The sequence below is a fragment of the Anolis sagrei genome, chromosome 2 (assembly GCF_037176765.1).
Source record: "Anolis sagrei isolate rAnoSag1 chromosome 2, rAnoSag1.mat, whole genome shotgun sequence".
NCBI lineage: Eukaryota > Metazoa > Chordata > Lepidosauria > Squamata > Dactyloidae > Anolis > Anolis sagrei.
Window position 1 is genome coordinate 170,158,196 of NC_090022.1, and position 17,022 is coordinate 170,175,217.

At 50.9% G+C, this 17,022-nt stretch overlaps 2 protein-coding genes across 2 annotated transcripts in view; both read left to right on the plus strand.

The window, feature by feature from the left end:
• LOC132765492 (proteoglycan 4-like) overlaps window positions 1-8,039 on the plus strand; it is a 26,093-nt gene extending 18,054 nt beyond the window's left edge. The window contains exons 4-9 of the mRNA XM_067464098.1: window positions 6,227-6,312; window positions 6,503-6,560; window positions 6,850-6,923; window positions 7,106-7,130; window positions 7,315-7,391; window positions 7,492-8,039. Of these exons, the coding sequence (XP_067320199.1) occupies window positions 6,227-6,312; window positions 6,503-6,560; window positions 6,850-6,923; window positions 7,106-7,130; window positions 7,315-7,391; window positions 7,492-7,675 (504 nt within the window). The 3' untranslated portion in view covers window positions 7,676-8,039. The remainder of the gene's footprint in view (window positions 1-6,226; window positions 6,313-6,502; window positions 6,561-6,849; window positions 6,924-7,105; window positions 7,131-7,314; window positions 7,392-7,491) is intronic.
• LOC137096200 (uncharacterized) lies at window positions 7,971-13,353 on the plus strand. Its single transcript, XM_067464835.1, has 13 exons — window positions 7,971-8,044; window positions 8,168-8,318; window positions 8,412-8,584; window positions 8,703-8,825; window positions 8,917-9,022; window positions 9,145-9,282; window positions 9,462-9,638; window positions 9,778-9,924; window positions 10,042-10,161; window positions 10,237-10,345; window positions 10,549-10,611; window positions 10,718-10,912; window positions 12,737-13,353. The coding sequence occupies exons 1-12, from the start codon at window positions 7,971-7,973 to the stop codon at window positions 10,903-10,905; spliced, it is 1,569 nt and encodes a 522-aa protein (XP_067320936.1). The 3' UTR covers window positions 10,906-10,912; window positions 12,737-13,353.
• Window positions 13,354-17,022: the final 3,669 nt, after the last annotated feature.

The window sequence follows — 17,022 nt, forward strand, 5'->3', positions numbered from 1 at the left end:
TGGGGTTGATTTTGTCATTTGGGAGTTGTAGTTGCTGGGATTTATAGTTCATCTACAAGCAAAGAGCATTTTGAACTCCAGCAATGATGGAATTGAACCAGACTTGGCACATATAACACCCTTGACCAACAAAAAATACTGGAAGGCTTTGGTGGGTATTGACCTTGAGTTTTGGAGTTGTAGTTCACCTACATCCAGAGAACACTGTAGATGGATCTGGACCAAACGTGGCACAAATACTCAATATACCCAAATGTGAATGCTGGTGGAGTTTGAGGAAAATAGACCTTGACATTTGGGAGTTGTGGTTGTTGGGATTTATAGTTTACCTACAAACAAAGAGCATTCTGAACCCTGCCAATGACAGAATTGGACAAATTTCCCACACAGAACTCCCATGACCAACAGAAAATACCGTGTTTTCCGATGGTCTTTAGTGACCCCTCTGACACTCCCTCGCGACCCCTCCGAGGGGTCCTGACCTCCATGTTGAGAAACGCTGTGCTAGATTAACAATAGCAAAATCTTGGGAGAAAAGGAACTACTAATAAAGGACTGGAAAGAAAAACTATTAGACTCTGTTCAAATGGCCTAGCGATCCAATGGTATTCGGGGAGGAAGCAATGAAAGGTCCATATGAAGAAAATCAGGTATAATAGGTATAAGAGTCACAGTGAGTCGTTTTTTTAAAAAAAATCTTTATTGTATTGTTAACAACTATTTGTAATACATTTATCTTTACTTTACATTGCTTTGGTTTCAATACATTTTTTCCTTCCACCACCGAACGGAGCATTTGTTGGATTCTCTTCGTGAGTCTGTCGATAGTTTGAAGGTTGTGCTTTCTCATCAGCTTCCCTGTGCAGTCGGTAGTTCCCTTGATGTATGGCAAGAACACTTTTCTTCTGAGTGGATCTCTGTCTTGACTCTCATGCCTTGTTCTCGGTCTAGCAGCTCTTCTGATGTCTGTGGTGGAGTCTCCATTGGTCTGAAAAGCCCAGTTGAGGTGGTTCAGTTCACCTTGGAGGAGGTGGGCTTCGCAGACTCTTTTTGCACGGTCTGCCAGGGCTCTAATTGTGTTTCCTTTTTTACTTGGTTTAATAGCCAAAATTGTACAAATTCATTTGTTTGTTTGTTTGTTTGTTTATTCTATTTGTATACCGCCCTTCTCAGCCCACAGGCGACTCAGGGAGGTTTACAGAGGCAACAATTCAATGCCCAACAACACCACAAAACATTTAAAAACATTAACATATAATATAAAACCATTACAAGATCAATCTATATCTATATAAATGCTCTGTGCATAATGAATACCTTAAAAACAAAAGAACCAATGAACGAAATCACACCAAATTTGGTAACAAAACATCTCACAACACAAGGAGTGACCATCACTCAAAAAATTATGATTTTGTCATTTGGGAGTTGTAGTTGCTGGGGTTTATAGTTCACCTATTATCAAAGAGCATTCTGAACTACATCAATGATGGAATTGAACCAAACTTGGCACACAGAACTCCCATAGCCAACAGAAAACACTAGAAGGGTTTGGTGGGCATTGACCTTGAGTTTGGGAGTTGTAGTTCACCTATATCCAGAGAGCACTGTGGACTCAAACAATGATGGATCTGGACCAAACTTGGCACAAGCACTCAATATGCCCAAATATGAACACAGATGGAGTTTGGGGGAAATAGACCTTGACATTTGGAAGTTGTAGTCACTGGGATTCATAGTTCATCTACAATCAAAGAGCATTCTGAACCCCACGAATGACAGAATTGGGGCAGTCTTCCCACACTGAACCCCCATGACAAGCAGAAAATACTTAAGGCCATCTAGTCTTACTCCCTTCACCAGGGCAAGAAAACATAATCAAAGTCCTTCTGACAAAGAGCCATCCAGCCATAGAGATAGATAGATAGATAGATAGATAGATAGATAGATAGATAGATATGATTCACACACACACAGATATAGTATCATAGATTTGAAAGGGACCCTTAAAGAAGAACAATGATATGTTGCATGTTACAGGGTGCGCAAACTAAACACTTTCCACATCAACACTCACAAAGAAACAGAAAGAAATACTGTTTACCCATAAGCAGAAAGAAATTACATATATTAGAAACCAACACTTTCTCATTACTTTATTTTCCAGATCAACAGACTGGGCCACAGCAACGTGTGGCAGGGGACAGCTAGTAAAATATAAATAATTTACGTCTCTTAATTAAAAACGTTGTCCAATCTCCATATGTCTGTCACACTGCATTTTCAAACACTTGCTCAAACAGCCAAGTCTTAACCTTTTTTCCGGAATCTTAAAAGGGAGGGTGCCGATCTAATGTCCCTAGGAAGGGCATTCCATAGCCAAGGGGCCACCACTGAGAAGGCCCTGTCTCTCGTCCTCGCCAAACGTATTTGTGACGCAGGCAGGATCGAGAACAGGGCCTCCCAAATCATCTTAAGGTCCTAGCCGGTTCATAAGGGGAGATTTGTCCTATGTTATACATCCTATGTTATAACCTGGAAGACAACTAAGTAAAATCCTCCATGATTTCATGGGCAAAACATCTGGGGAGTAACATAGATCTTGATCATTTGGAATACCTGTGGAATAAAGGTTTCAAATTCAGAGTGGTGGCTTCAGTTACAGACAATTGATATAAAGTGTTCTATAGGTGTTATGCAGTAATAATAGTAATAATAATAATAATAATAATAATAATCTTTATTTCTACAGCGCCACCGTCTCCCCGAAGGGGACTCAGAGCAGCTTAAATGAGGCCAATCCCAGCGATACATTACAGCAACATAAAATATAAACAACAAAATAACATCACAATAAAATAAATAAACCAATCAAGTAAAATAAACAGTACAAAATAACATAGTGGAAAATAAAACACAGTGGGCGGGCCAAATGCACGACATAAAATGATAAAACACTGGATGAGATAGCAATGGAAAGGTACATTTGTGGGGGAGGAGCTCATAGGGGACTGAACAGTGGAATTAGACTTTCAATAAGGTGGGGGAAAGTGCAATATGAGGGAAGCAGTGTAGGTGAAACAACAGGACTGGAATATATGGTCACTCTCCAAAGGCACATCAGAAAAAGCCAAGTCTTTAGAGCTTTCTTAAAGGTTACCAGGGTGGGGGCTTGCCTAATCTCACCAGGTAGCGAGTTCCATATCCGGGGGGCCACAACGGAGAAGGCTCTCTCCCTCGTTGCCACAAGTCGTGCCCGTGATAGAGGAAGAGGTGTTATGCAACCACAGCTCTCCTCACCAAAATAGATAATTTCCAATCAGGATTCTGTTGGAGGTATAAAATAAAGAAAGGGACCTTCTTCCATGTGTGATGGTCTTGTGAATTGGTGCAGGCTTATTGGAAAAAATGATCAAGGTAACAAATATAATGTTCCACAACCAAGTTTTAAAAAATCCAGGGATGTGCCTGGAAAGAGAAATTTGTCATTACAGCTTCGGTGCTGCATGTATAACGATTGTCAAAGATTGGAAAGGGGGGAAAAAAAGCATCAAAAATTGGAGGGATAAACTGTGGGATTGGGCGCAGATGTCCAAAATTTCTAGTAATTTACTAGAAACGGTTCTAGTCCAACTTCCTGTTCGAAGTTATCTTCCTTTATGAGCCAACTAGAGTTTTGAGATCTGCTGGGGAGGTCCTGCTCTCGGTCCCACCCCCTTCGCAAGCATGATTGGTGGGGACATGAGACAGGGCCTTCCTTCTCAGTGATGGCCCCTCGGTTGTGGAACTCCCTCCCTAGTGACATCAGGCAGGCCCCATCCCTCCTGGTCTTCAGGTAAAACTAAGGACCTGGCTTTGTGCGCAGGCGTTCAGAGAATAGGCCAATACGTAATTCGAGTTCAACAGTTTTGGCCATGACTATGGACTAATTACTCAGTATAAACTCACGACTCAGCACTTTAAGCTTTGAATATGTTGAATGTTTTAATCTGTTTCATTGTCTCGTGTGTTTTTAGTATGATAGGGTATGTGTTATGGTTTTTGTTGTTGTGTATTTGTTCAGTTGCTTCCGACTCTTGGTGCTCTCATGGACCAGCCCAGGCCAGAGCTCCCTGTTGGCCATGGCCACCCTGAGCTCCTTCAAGGTCAAGCCAGTCACTTCAAGGATACCATCCATCCATCTTGCCCTTTGTCGGCCCCTCTTCCTTTTTCCTTCCATTTTCCCCAGCAGCATTCTCTTCTCCAAGCTTTCCTGTCTTCTCATGATGTGGCCAAAGGACTTCATCTTTGCCTCTAATATCTTTCCCTCCAGTGAGCAGCTGGGCATTCATACCTGAAGTATGGACTGCTTGGATCTTCTTGCGGTTTAAGGCACTCTCAGAATTTTCCTCTAACTCCACAGTTGAAAAGCGTCTATCTTCCTTCACTCAGCCTTCCTTATGGTCCAGCTCTTGCATCCATAAGTTACCACGGGGAATACCATTGCTTTAACTATGCGACCATTCATTGCCAGTGTTATGTCTCTACTCTTCACTATTTTATCGAGATTGGTCCTTGCTCTCTTCCCAAGAAGGAAGCGTCTTCTGATTTCCTGGCTGCAGTCTGTGTCTACAGTCATCTTCACACCTAGAAATACAAAGTCTGTCACGGCCTCCAGGTTTTCTCCTTCTATTTGCCAGTTATCAATCAGTCTGGTTGCCATCATCTCGTTTTTTTTATGCTTAACTGCAACCCAGCTTTTGCCCTTTCTTCTTTCACCTTGGTTAGAAGGCTCCTTAGCTCCTCCTCCCTTTCAGCCCTCAAAGTGGTATCATCTGCATATCTAAGGTTGTTCATGTTTAATTCCAGCCTTGGTTATGTTGGTTATATTTCTTTTATTGTAAAGTGTGTGTTACGGCATTAAAGTCTTGCCGGATTTTGTAAGCCGCCTTGTGTCCCCTGTGGGGTGAAATCCATCAGCTTCTCAAATCATGGAGAATTAGCTTGGATTGACTCTCAGGTGAATGTTGGGATCAATCCTTCAAACTTGGTGGTCTGGCCAGTTGGTGGGGTAGAACAATAAAACAAAAACTCTAGGTTTCCCATTCCTGGCAGATCATTTCCATGGGCCGGAAAACTCTGGGCTTGCAATTTGCCAATTGGACATTGGTTGCTTAAGAAGCTTGCTAAGGAACTGAATGACACGCATTCCTATGAGGAGCAGCTCAGGGAGCAGAGTGTGTTTAGCTTGGAGAAAAGAAGGCCGAGAGGGGCATGAGAGCCAGGTTTGAATATCAGAACAGATGTCCCATTGAGAAGAGGGAAGCTTGTTTTCCGCTGCTCCAGAGACAAGGGCCTCAAGGAGCAATGGTTTCCAACTGCAGGAAAAGAGATTCTGTCTAAACATGAGGAAGAAATTCCTGACAGAAAATGCTGTTTGATAGAGGGCTTTTCCTGCCTGGGAGTCCAGTAGGGCTTCCTTCTACTGAATGGCAGAACTGGGCTGGACTACATGGCCTGTGGGGATATCTTCTATGAATGTGTGAATCTACTCTCTATCAGCAGCTGTAGACACAGGAATCAAGCTCCCCCCCCCCCCCATGGGACACCCTTCCAAATATTAAAACATGGCCCTCATATTCCCTCTCCGCCTTCTCTTTTCCAATGCAAATATTCCCGGCTCCCTCAACCAGTCCTCAAAGGGAGTCATAGTTCTCAGACCTTTCACCCTTTTGGTCACTCTTCTCTAAACACAGTCTAGTTTGTCCCTGTGTGGTCTGACCGTTGGTGCCCAGAACTGGACACAGTCCCATTCCAGGCAGGGTCTGACCAAAGCAGAAGAGATGCCCGCCTTCAGAGGGAGACAGAGCTTTAGGGACAGGAGATGAGTGGTGGGTTGAGTGTCCCCTGGTGACCTCTGGAGCAAGAAAGCCGTCCTTTCCCCTTGGCTTCCTCCATCCCGTTCATTCCCTGTCCCTCACAGAAGCTGGGCCAAGGCAGCGGTCAGCATCCAAGAAAGGAGGGCGATTCCGCTTTGGTTCCCAGGTGGGCCTCTGCTGAAGAGCGGAGGAGATCCTACAGCCCTCATGTGTCGTTGGACTGTAAATCCCAGCAGCCTCTGACAGTGTGGTCAACTGAGAGGAATGCTGGGGGTGGCAGTCCAAACATGACTGGAGGGAGAGAGGTTGTAGCGGAAGGAGAAGCCCTTCTTTGTTGGAGCCTTGAGTTTCCCTTCCTTTCCCTACAGTTTCTGGGGAGAGAGGAGCTGCCCTGGGAGGACAGCAGCCTGGAAGTGCAGAGGGGGAGCCTGACGTCCTCCGAGAGAGCAGACAGGTACCTCCTGCCCATGATTTGGGGGTGGGGGGAGGGTAGGGCAGGCTGCGGCCTGGGGGTTTGGGGCCTCCCAGAACATTGCCTTCCTCCCAGGGTCTGGAAGGTCCTTGGGGTGGGGCTGGCCTTGGGGACCTTGGGAGAATGGAGGGGATCCCAAGCTGAGCTCTTCTTCTGTCCCTTGCCCTTCTAGCAGCTTCCTCTCGGAGAAGAGCCCAACTCCGCCGCAGAACAAACTACCCAAAGACTTGGTGAGTGAAAGAGGGGGGCTGGAAAGAGGGAGCTGGATCAGGGCCACCCCAAGACCCCTTGAGTTCAAGGTGGCCCTTGGCTGAAGAGGCCTCCCTTGCGGTGGGAATCTGGCAACTCTAAGTCCCATCAGCCCCAGGCAGCGTGGTCATTGGGGAGGAGATCTGGGGGTTGCAGTCCAACCCTCTCCAGGATTAGCAGTACGAATTCACCTGGGAAAGAGTGAGGGAGGGTGTGGCAAAAGGCACAGCACGAACTTCCCTCTTCTTCCCCCTTCTTCCCCCTCAACAGGGCTCAAAGGAAGTTGGGATCCCTTCTGAGTTGTTCCTGCCGGAGTGGGTGGCCCTGGACCTCAATACAGAGAGGTACCTCCTTCCCAGTTTCAGGGGAACATGGCAGGCAGAGGTCTCCTCCCTCCCTCTCCCAATTGAGGCCAAGGGGGCCTCAGCCTGCACTCTTATTCCATGGGGGCTTGGGGGGCTCCACCAGAGAGAAGAGAGGGGAGGACTTCTTCTGACCTTGCATTCTTGTCTCTCTCTCCTTGCAGTGTCAACGAGCTCACTCAGAAGATGGTAAGGAAGGGAAGGGGACGGTAAAAGAGGGGTGGGTGCCTTCCTCTCTACCCCCACCTCTTTTCCTCTCCCTGCCCCTCCTTTCACCTCCTTCCTCCCACTCTAGTCCTCCTCCCCTGGGCTGCCTTCCCATTCCTTCTCTTTTGGCCCCTTTTTCACTCCTCTGCCCAATTGTCTTTTGCAGGACGCCGACGAGGCAACGCTGGCAGACATCGCCAGCATAGAGGATGAGGTGTGGGACCCTCCCCCCAGTTCGAGCAGGTGCGTTGCTATTGCCCGGGAGGGATAACCACAGCCCTGCTCCTTGTCCTCCGTCCCTGCCCTGCCAGGCCTCACCTCCTTGTGCCTCTCTCTCTTCCAGTTCCCTGAGCCACGAGGAAGCCGTAGACATGGCCCTTCACCCTCGGAGGTGGTCCTCCCTGGACCCAGAGCAGGTAAGGCCCAGAGTTCCCCCCGGCCAGGCCTGGGACCACCACCCAAGAGGCATCGCCCAATGCCTTCTTCAGGAGATGAAGAGGGGCCTCCTGCAGAGACCTTCCGGATGACAGGTTCGTCCCAGAGAAATCCGGCCTTCAGGTAGGCTGCTCTTCTCGGCTCCCGTTCGTCACCTGGTGGTCTCTCTGGCCACTGGAAAGGTATGTTGGGAGCCCAATGCCCAGTTACCCTCAGCAGGCATTCTACACACTTCACCTGTCAACTCTCTCCCTCCACTTTTGGCCCCAGGGGCCTTTCCATGGCTGCCGGGTGCCATTGTTTCTTCCCTCCTTTCTTTGCTTTCAGGCGAAAGAACATCTGCATCGGCTTTGCATGCTTGTCTGCAGTCCCTCCTCTGCAGAGGCCATGCAAGCAGTGGACTACGTGGCCCGCAAACACCTCAAGATGGCCACGGACCACTTTCTGGAGTCCAATGGGAGGTAAGAGAGCTGGGCCTGGGGGTGCCCCATCCCTGTCCCGATGGGGCCCTAGCGGTCTCCCCATGGGGTCGGAGACAAGGCTGGCCCTGACCATGGCTCCCTCTTCCCTCTCTTCATTCACAGGCCTTGTGGTGAATTAGTATGCGCTGTACTAAATTCACAGTATTGTTGCCTGGAGGCGGCGCTGGACCTGTTCCTGGCCAAGGTGAAGGAGGGCCCTTGGCTGGCCCAGGAGGGCGAGGAACAGGGCGGCCCTGCTGGGGATGCGGCCACGGTAAGGGGAAGGAGAATGGGACCCCCTCTTTCCCAGCCTTGACCAGGAGCCCTCCTTCTGTTGAGGTTCAAACCTCCTCCTTTCTCTCCACAGGCAAGAGCGACGCGGGCCATCGGCGGGATCGTGAAGCACATCAAGGAGAGCTGTCGCCTGGAGGGGTGGTTCCTGGAGCTTCTGCTCGCCTTGGTGACCAACTTCATCGAGGTCACAAGGCCTGGGTTGGAGGCACCCAGCAGGAACCGGAGCAGTGGCTACGTTCCTCCAGGGTAAGGAGAGGGTGGGGAGGAAGGGTCAGCGGGACTCCCAACCCTTTTGGGGGGCCTGATGGGGGACTCAGACCCTCCACTGGGAAGTAAGCCTTTTTCTTTCCTTTTTCTTCTGCAGAGAATTGGCGAAGATCGTCTCCGTGCTAGTGAAGAGGGTGGCCTGGGTGTCCCACAACGAGACCTCCGAAAAGATGTTCGAAGATCCCAGCGTCTGCCCCGAGGGGATGGCCCTCCAATTGCAGTAAGGAGCAAGGGCTGGAGGAGGTTCAGGGAGGAGGCCCGGCTTGTTCTCTCTGGCTGGGTTTCCTCAGGGGGTCTCTTTGGTCTTGCAGGAGCCTCCTCAAGTCCTCTTCTTCCCTTCTCCGGCACCTGAGTTCCACCTGGGAGGAAGAAGTGCCGCTGGAGCATTCAGCCGGCGTGGTGGCCTTCTATATTCAGGTGAGGAGGGTTGGTCGGCCTGGGTTTTGGGGTTGGAAAGGGCCTTAGGGCTGGCGAGGCGAGGAGAGGCAGTGCTTCCCTTCCTGGCTCTAGCCCCTCATGCTTCTCCTCTTCTCTTTCAGTTACTGCACATCGGCCAGCGCCCTCACTCCCCGGAGAAGACCTGGACGCTGCTCACAGCCTGGCTCCAACATCGCAGCCTGGCTGTCCAACATCAGAGCAGGCAGGGCCTTCTCCTGCTCTGCAAGACCTACAGGGAGGTAAGTCAAGCGCAGCCCAGGCTCCGCGCAGCAGGCCTTGCTCTTGAGGTCGTAGCAAGAAGATCCTGGAAGGTTCCTTCCTCAAAGAAGGGGGGAGGCCTGTGGTCCGGCATCCTCTGCAGGGTACATCTTACGCAGGGCTGCGCTTTGACTTGGCCCTCCTTCCTCTCTCTTTGCAGACCATGGGCCTTAAGGAGCTCCTGGTCGGGGTCACTGCGGGGCTGCAATCCCCCCACCACAACGTCACCTTGGAGTTCCTGGACCTGGCTGGCCGGCTGGAGCCCTTGCTTCAGGAAGAAGACCGGGGCCCCGCGAAGGTTCACCTGGCTGCCGTCTACCGCCTTCTCTTCCACCACGTGAGTCTTGGCCCCTGGGCCTCCTCCTTGGGGAGGGAGGGAGGGAGGGAGCTGGCTTTTCCCTCTCCCCATGCCCTGAGAAGGGCCTTCAGGGAAGGAAACGGGGGAAAGATGGCTTTCTTTTCACTCCCCCTTTTAGGAGGCGGCCAAGATCCGGAAGGCAGCCCTGGAATGCTTCAAGCATCTTCTCTGGCGCCCAGAAGATCCCAATCAGGAGCGCCAGACCATCCATGGCCTCCTGGCGGTGCTGGTGCACGTGGAAGATGAGGATGAGGAGGTTGCCAAGGTAGGAGGGAAGCCCAGCTCTGGCCCCACAAGGCCATGGGGCTCAGGGAGGAGGGAGGGGGCCCTTGCCCTCCAAGGGAGCCTGGCTCAGCTTCCCTCTTCCTTCTCCTCTTGGAAGACTGCGAGGGAGACCCTCCGGGAGGCGGCGCAGGTCCTCGGATGGCACCTGGAGGAGAGCGTTCTGGCGCGGGACACCTTCAGCCTGCAGGAGCTGCTGCACAAGATCTGCAAGCGCCTGGTGAGTGGTCGCCCTAAGGCCTGGCAGTCAAGGGCCCTTCTGCCTGGCCTCTTTTGACCCCGCTCTCTCCTCCAGATCCAGCACTGCAGCTCCAGGTGGGAGTTGGAGGAGAAGGTGTATGGCTTCCTGCCTTTCTTTAAGAGCCAACATCCATCAGCAAAGAAGGTGGCAGCCATGTTGCTGGGTAAGGGACCGGGAGGGTCTTGGCCCCCTTCGTGCCCACCCCTGGCTTCCAGGTCAGCCGTTGGGGCAGCAGGAGGGGCCTTTTCCCCAGAGGGACCCCCTACCCTCATTGCAGAACATTGGAGCCCCTCCTGGGGAACTCCAGGGCACTCTTTGCTCAAGGAGATCATCCCTCTCTTCTTTGCTGCCTGCCTTCCCTTCCAGGTCACCTGCTTCACAAGATCGGCAGCATCGCGACCCAGAGTAACGTCTGCACCTTCGAGGCCTGTAAGTGGGGCCTGAGAGGGCCTGGGCCTGGGGGGAGAGGCTCCCTGGGGAGTCCGTGTGCCCTCCCTCACCTTGTCTCCTCCCTCCCTCCCTCTCTCCCTTCCAGGGCTGATCTTCCTCCTTGCCGACCATGACCCTGAAGTCAGGCGAGTTGGCTGGGAGACCAAGGCCATCCTCGCCAGGACCTCCGCCCTCCACTCCCGGCACGGACTGCAAGCTGCTCTTCGGCGCTTGGTGGCGGCCAGCAGGCGACAGAGGTACCCCCCAGAGTACGCCAAGGACCCACCCACCTGATGGACAGGTAAGGAAGGGAGGGAGGGAGGGAGGGAGGGAGGAGGAAAGAAAGAGGGAGGGAGGGGGGAGGGAAGGAGAAAAAGAGGGAGGAGGAAGAAAGGATAGAGGGAGGAAAGGAGGGAGGAAGAAATGGGGGAGAGAGGAAGAAAGGGAAGAGGGAGGGAAAAGAGAAAGGAAGTGAAGAGAGAGTGAAGGAGGGACGAAGGAGGGAAAGGAGGAAGGGATGGAAGATGGGAGGGAAGGGAGAACTGAGAGGAAGATGGGAGGGGGGAAGGAGGACTGAGAAAGGAAGGGAGAAAGGGAAAGGAGGAAGTGAGGGAGGTGGGAGTCAGGAAGATGAGAGGGAGGGAGGGAGAAAAGAGGGAGGAAAAGAAGGAGGAGGAAAGAAAGGATAGAGAGAGGAAAGTAAGGAAGAAGAAATGGAGGGAGGGAGGAGGAAAGGAAAGAGGGAAGAAAAAGAGAAAGGAAGTGAAGAGAGAGCGAGGGAGGGAGGGACGAAGGGAGGAAGGAGGGAAAGGAGGAAGGGATGGAAGATGGGAAGGAAGGGAGAACAGAGAGGAAGGGAGGAAGGGAAATGAAGCAGTGAGGGAGGAAAGGGATGGAGGGAGGGACAAAGGGAGAGAGGGAAGGAGGAAGGGGAAAGACAGAGAGGAATGTAGAAAGGGAAAGCAGCAAGTGAGGGAGGTGGGAGGAAGGAAGATGAGAGGGAGGGAGGGAGAAAAGAGAGAAGAGGACGAAAGGAAGGAGTGAGGGAAAAGAGAAAGCAAAGGAGGATAGAGGGAGGGAGGGAGGAAGGAGGTAAAGGAGGAAGGGATGGAAGATGGGAAGGAGGGAGTAGGCAAGAAGGCTTGAAGGAGGTATAGAGGGGGAGAAGGGAGGGAGGGAGGGAAAAGAAGAAGGAAGGGAGGGGAGGGAGGGAGGGACAAAGGGAGGGAGGGAAGGAGGAAGGGATGGATGATGGGGAAGAAGGACTGAGGGAGGACTGTAGAAAGGGAAAGCAGGAAGTGAGGGTGGGAGGGAGGGAGGAAGATGAGAGGGAGGGAGGGAGGGAAGAAATGGAGGAAGGGAAAAGAGAAAGCAAGGGAGGATAGAGGGAGGAAGGGAGGAGGGAAGAAGGAAGGGGTGGAAGATGGGAGAACTGAGAGAGGAAGGGAGGAAGGGAAAGGAAGAAGTGAAAGGAAGAAGTGAGGGAGGAGAGAGGGAGGGAGGGATGGAAGATGGGAGGGGAGAAGGAGGACTGAGCGAGGAAAGGAGAAATAGAAAGGAGGAAGATAGGTGGGAGTGAGGAAGATGAGAGGCAGGAGAAAGGAGGGAGGAAATGGAGGGAGAGAGGGAAAAGACAAAGCAAGGAAGGATAGAGGGAGGAGGGAAGGAGGAAGGGATGGAAGATGGAAGGGAGGGAGTAGGTAAGAAGGGTTGAAAGAGGAATAGAGGGGGAGAAGGAGGGGAGGGTAGGAGAGAAAAGAAGAAGGGTGGTAGGGGAGGGAGGGCTGAGAGAGGAAGTGAGGGAGGTGGAAGGAAGGAAGATGACAGGGAGGGAGGGAAGAAGGGGTGGAAAAGAGAGAGAAGGCAAGAAGGCGGGAGGGAGAAAGGGAAGAAGGGAGGGAGGTTTGTAGAGAGCTTTGGGATGGAAGGAAAACAAAACAACAGTGTTAGTCTGATCAGTTCCAGAGCGTAGAGACTCCAAGCACACAGAGAGACCCAGGCAGTTGGAGTCGCAGGGCAGAAAGAACAGCTGAGGAGGGTCCGCCTTGGGGTCTCCTTCAGTGCAGGCCCTAAGAGAGGCCCCCATGGAAGGAGACCCAAGCCCTGCTTTCTCTGCCCTTTGCAGGAACACCACGATCCCCCGCGTGCGCGCCCAACAGGAAGACCTGCGCTCCAGCTGTGCCGCAGCCCCAAAGGGAAGTAGCGTCCAGGAGGTGGGAGTCTGCCCAGCCCTGGCCCAGGGAAGCCCCGCCCCCTGCAGAAGCCCCGCCCCCGCTCTGGGCCCCATTGCCACCAGGGGCCCTGGGAACAGAGCAGAGCAGGAAGACTGCCTGGGCCCCTCTGGCCCCTCTCTTGTTTCATTTTTAACATTAATTTTTATGGAAATTTCCCAATTAGGTAAAACAGGGAAGAAAGGGAGGGAAGTTAGGGATGTGGTGGGGGAACTGCGTGAGGTGTGGGGAAATGGGGAGAAGGAGTGAGGGAAGGCAAGGGCTGGGGAAAATTAGATAGTTAAAGAAGACATCTTTATTCGTCTCTAATTTTTCATCTGTAATTCCCAATAAAAAGTGTTCCAATTTAAGTTTAATTTCTTGTCGAAGGCTTTCATGGCCGGAATCACTGGGTTGTTGTAGGTTTTTTCGGGCTATATGGCCATGTTCTAGAGGCATTCTCTCCTGACGTTTCGCCTGCATCTATCACCTCTGAGGATGCTTGCCATAGATGCAGGCGAAACGTCATGAGAGAATGCATCTAAAACATGGACATATGGCCCCAAAAAACCTACAACAACCTAATCTTAATTTATTCCTGTAATATCTTCTGAATGGTGGCGTGAATTGCTTTCCAGAATTTTATTTTTGTTTTTTTTTGCAATTCCACCACATGTGGAAGAAGGTGCCTTGTTCTGATTCCCATTTCCAGCACTATGCGGTGGGCCATACCTCACCTCCTGTTTCTCTTCTTTGGCCTGCCTCTAGCGGGGAGATCCACAAGGGAGCTTTGATACAGAAGTTCCCTTTGTATTAATGTATGGTCTAACAAAGTGGTTGGTGAAGTTTTCCTCCTCTTTCTTCTTATCACGCCACAGGTGTGCGTGCCAGCCTTGCCTGAGGTCGAATCCCTCTAGTGTCAGTATTCTTGCTTTTTGGAGAGTTGTCCAATCCTTTCTCCAAACTAATACACATGCTTCATAATATAATTTTACACCAGGGAGTCCTAAGCCTCTTCTGTTCTTTTCATCCGTTAAGTTCATAAATTTAATCCTCGCTCTCTTTCCTTGCCAAATAAACATTGTTAGATCCTTTTTCAGATATTTTCCACAAAGTCTTCAATTGGGCAAATAAGACCATCAGCAAGAGCTCCTATTTTAAAATTTTATTTCTAATTTTTGTTCCTTTCGGGGTTTTGTCTTCTCGAATATTGCTCAACGTTGTGCTCTGTTCTGTTCTGTGGGGGATTTGGGGGCCTGGAGGGGAGGGACCACCACCTGCTCCCTGGACCTTCCTTCCTCCACTTGGGCTGGGCTCCGCCTCTTTTGACTTCTGCCCCCCCCAACCCCTCCCTCTCGGCCTGGGATGCCACGACCGCCTCCTCGTCCCCAAGGTGGCATCCCCACAAGGGCGCCTCCCTCCCTCTTGCCCACCCAGGGGTCCTGCCCCTCCTCCCCTCCCCCTCCCCTCCAGGCTCTGCCATGCCTCCCTCCTCCTGCCCCCCCCCAACACCTCCATCATCCCTCCCTCTGTCCCCATCAGAGGGGTCAGGAGGGTAGGGGTCAGGGGAGAGTCACAGGGTCGCAGCCCCCATCTGTCCAGGCCATTCCTCACCTGGACTCACCTGGACGGAGGCCTGGCTGCTGGGGCCACGGAGGAGGAAGAGGAGGGGGGGCAGCGCTCCCCACTGACGCTGCCCTGCCGTTCTTGCAGGGCCACTCTGGACGGAGGATCCGAGGGACAGTGACCACCGAGGGACCCTGACCATCGAGGGACATTAACCTCAAGGGAGCTTGACCACCGAGGGACCCTGACCGGCGAGGGACGCTTAAGAGTGAAGGAACCTGACCATTGAGAGACCCTGACTGGCACCTGCAAGAATAGGAGAGAGAAGACAGGACTTCCATAGATTTGGGTTTTTTGCTTTGTTGTTATTTAGTATATTGTAATTGTGTTGTTGTGCAGGAGAGGATCCCACTCCACTGTGAAAGCGCTGCTCTTCCCCTTTGGCTGCTCTGGCTGCCTCCTGTGGATCCGGGGCTGGCCGTGGAGGGAGGCCCAGGCCACTCTGGCAGATGGGGGGTTTCCAAGGGCCCCCTCCCTCCTCTGCAAACCCCAGGACCCACAGCCTAGTGCCGGAGGGGAAGAACTGCCCTTGAACAGTGCGATTGGAGAAGCCCCCCACTCTCGGTTTATTGTAATTTAATATGATATAATAGTCTAGTCCAAAATGGTCTTGTATAATAATATCTGATTAGAATAAATGTATCTCTTTATTTTTAATTGGCCGCTTTCCTTGGATTCCTTTGGGGAGGGAGACCCAGGGTTTGCAACTCAGGCCTCATCCACACTGACCCTTTCGTGCAGGTTGAACTGCAGATGAGGCTGGGTCTATCCTGCCCTCTATCCCATATTAACTGGGATTCATACTGGATTATATGACTGTGTAGACGAGGCCTAAGAGGAAGAAGTGGGAGAAGATGATAATGCTGCCATGGAGGCTGGATCTACACTGGCCTCTATTCCAGGATCTGATCCCGGATTATCTTCCTCAAAATGGATTATATGCATCTACACAGCCAGATAATCTGGCAATGTTAATCCAACACAGGTCTGCATTGATCACATAATACAGTTCAACCTGCATGAAATGCACAGTGTAGATAAGGCTGTCCTCATCACACTAGAGAATGAATCCACTTAAAATCCGGTTTCTGCCTCCTACAGAATTCTGGGGTTTGTAGTTTAGTGAGGCTGTTAAAGTCTCCTCCCTAAACTACAAAGCCCAGAATTCTGCAGGAGGCAGCAACCAGATTTAAAGTGGATTCATTCTCTAGTGTGATGAAGTATGTATTACACTGCCATATAATCCAGTTTCAGAATGCATTTTAACTGTGTTTCAAACTAGATTCTATGGCAGTGTAGATGGAGCCATAGTTCTCTCTGTTGTATAGGCTTTTAAACCAGGGTTGTCGTGTTGGGCAACACTGATGTAAATTGTGATTTAATATTGTATTCTTCTATAGTCTGTTTTGTAACCAAGTGTATAATATCTGCTCTACAGGTTTAAACATCTGTGTTTAGAATAAATGTCCCCCTTTCGTTTTAATTCGGCGCTTTCCTTGCATTCCTTTGGGGAGGGAGACCCAAACCGCCCAGGACCCACAACTCAGGCATCATCCGCACTGATCCTTTCGTGCAGGTAGAACTACATTGTATGGTGAGTGCAGGCTCACCCACATTTCTCTGCACGGACCATATAATGCAGTTCAAACGGCATGAAATGGGCAGTGTGAGATGGAGCCATAAACCTCATTTGCACTGCCATATAATCCAGTTCCAGAATTCTGATTAACTGCACTTCAAAATGGATTCTGTGGCAGTGTAGACGGGGCCTAAGAGGAAGAAGTGAGAGAAGGTGACAATGCTGCCATGTAGACTGGATCTACACTGCCCTCTATCCCAGGATCTGGTCCCAGATTTTCTGCTTTAAACTGGATTATATGAGTCTACACTGCCAGATAATCCAGGATAAGTAGATAATCTGGGATCATATCCTAGGATAAGGGGCAGTGTGGTAGGGACCATAGTTGATGCAAATGTGTGTGTCTAGTTAAGATCATATTGTGACTATGATGGCATGGCTGTGACAATAAAATTTGTTCTGTTTCTTTAAGAACAACTATTTGTGTGAGTGTGTGTTTGTGTGTTTTCAAATGCTTTCCTGGAGGATCTGCTCCTTGTGGAAATCCAAAAGTGTGGATAGTAGCAAACCCTATTCTTAGTAGTCTGCAAGCGGGAAATGTGTCAAGAGTGTGAAGCTGCAGCAAAAGAGGCCAATGTGATTCTAGGCTGCATCAGTCACAATCTGGTGTCTCGATGGAGGGGAGTCACAGCCTCCTTCTGTTCTGCTTTGGTCCGAAACTCACCTGGGATCATCCTGTGTCCATTTCTGGAGACCCCAATCCAAGAAGGAGAGGGACAGGCAGAAGGGTCCAGAGAAGGAAGGGCCACCAAAAGGGTCAAAGGTCCAGAAGTCATGAATCCCTCTGAGGAGCCAATGAAGAAGAGGAGGCCGAGAGAAGGGTCATTGGAGCCATGTTTCAACATACTAAGGGAGGCCCCACTGAGGAGACTGGGACACAACAGAGCAAGGGATTCAAATGGCAGGAAAAGAGATTCCATCTGAAGAATCAGAGAA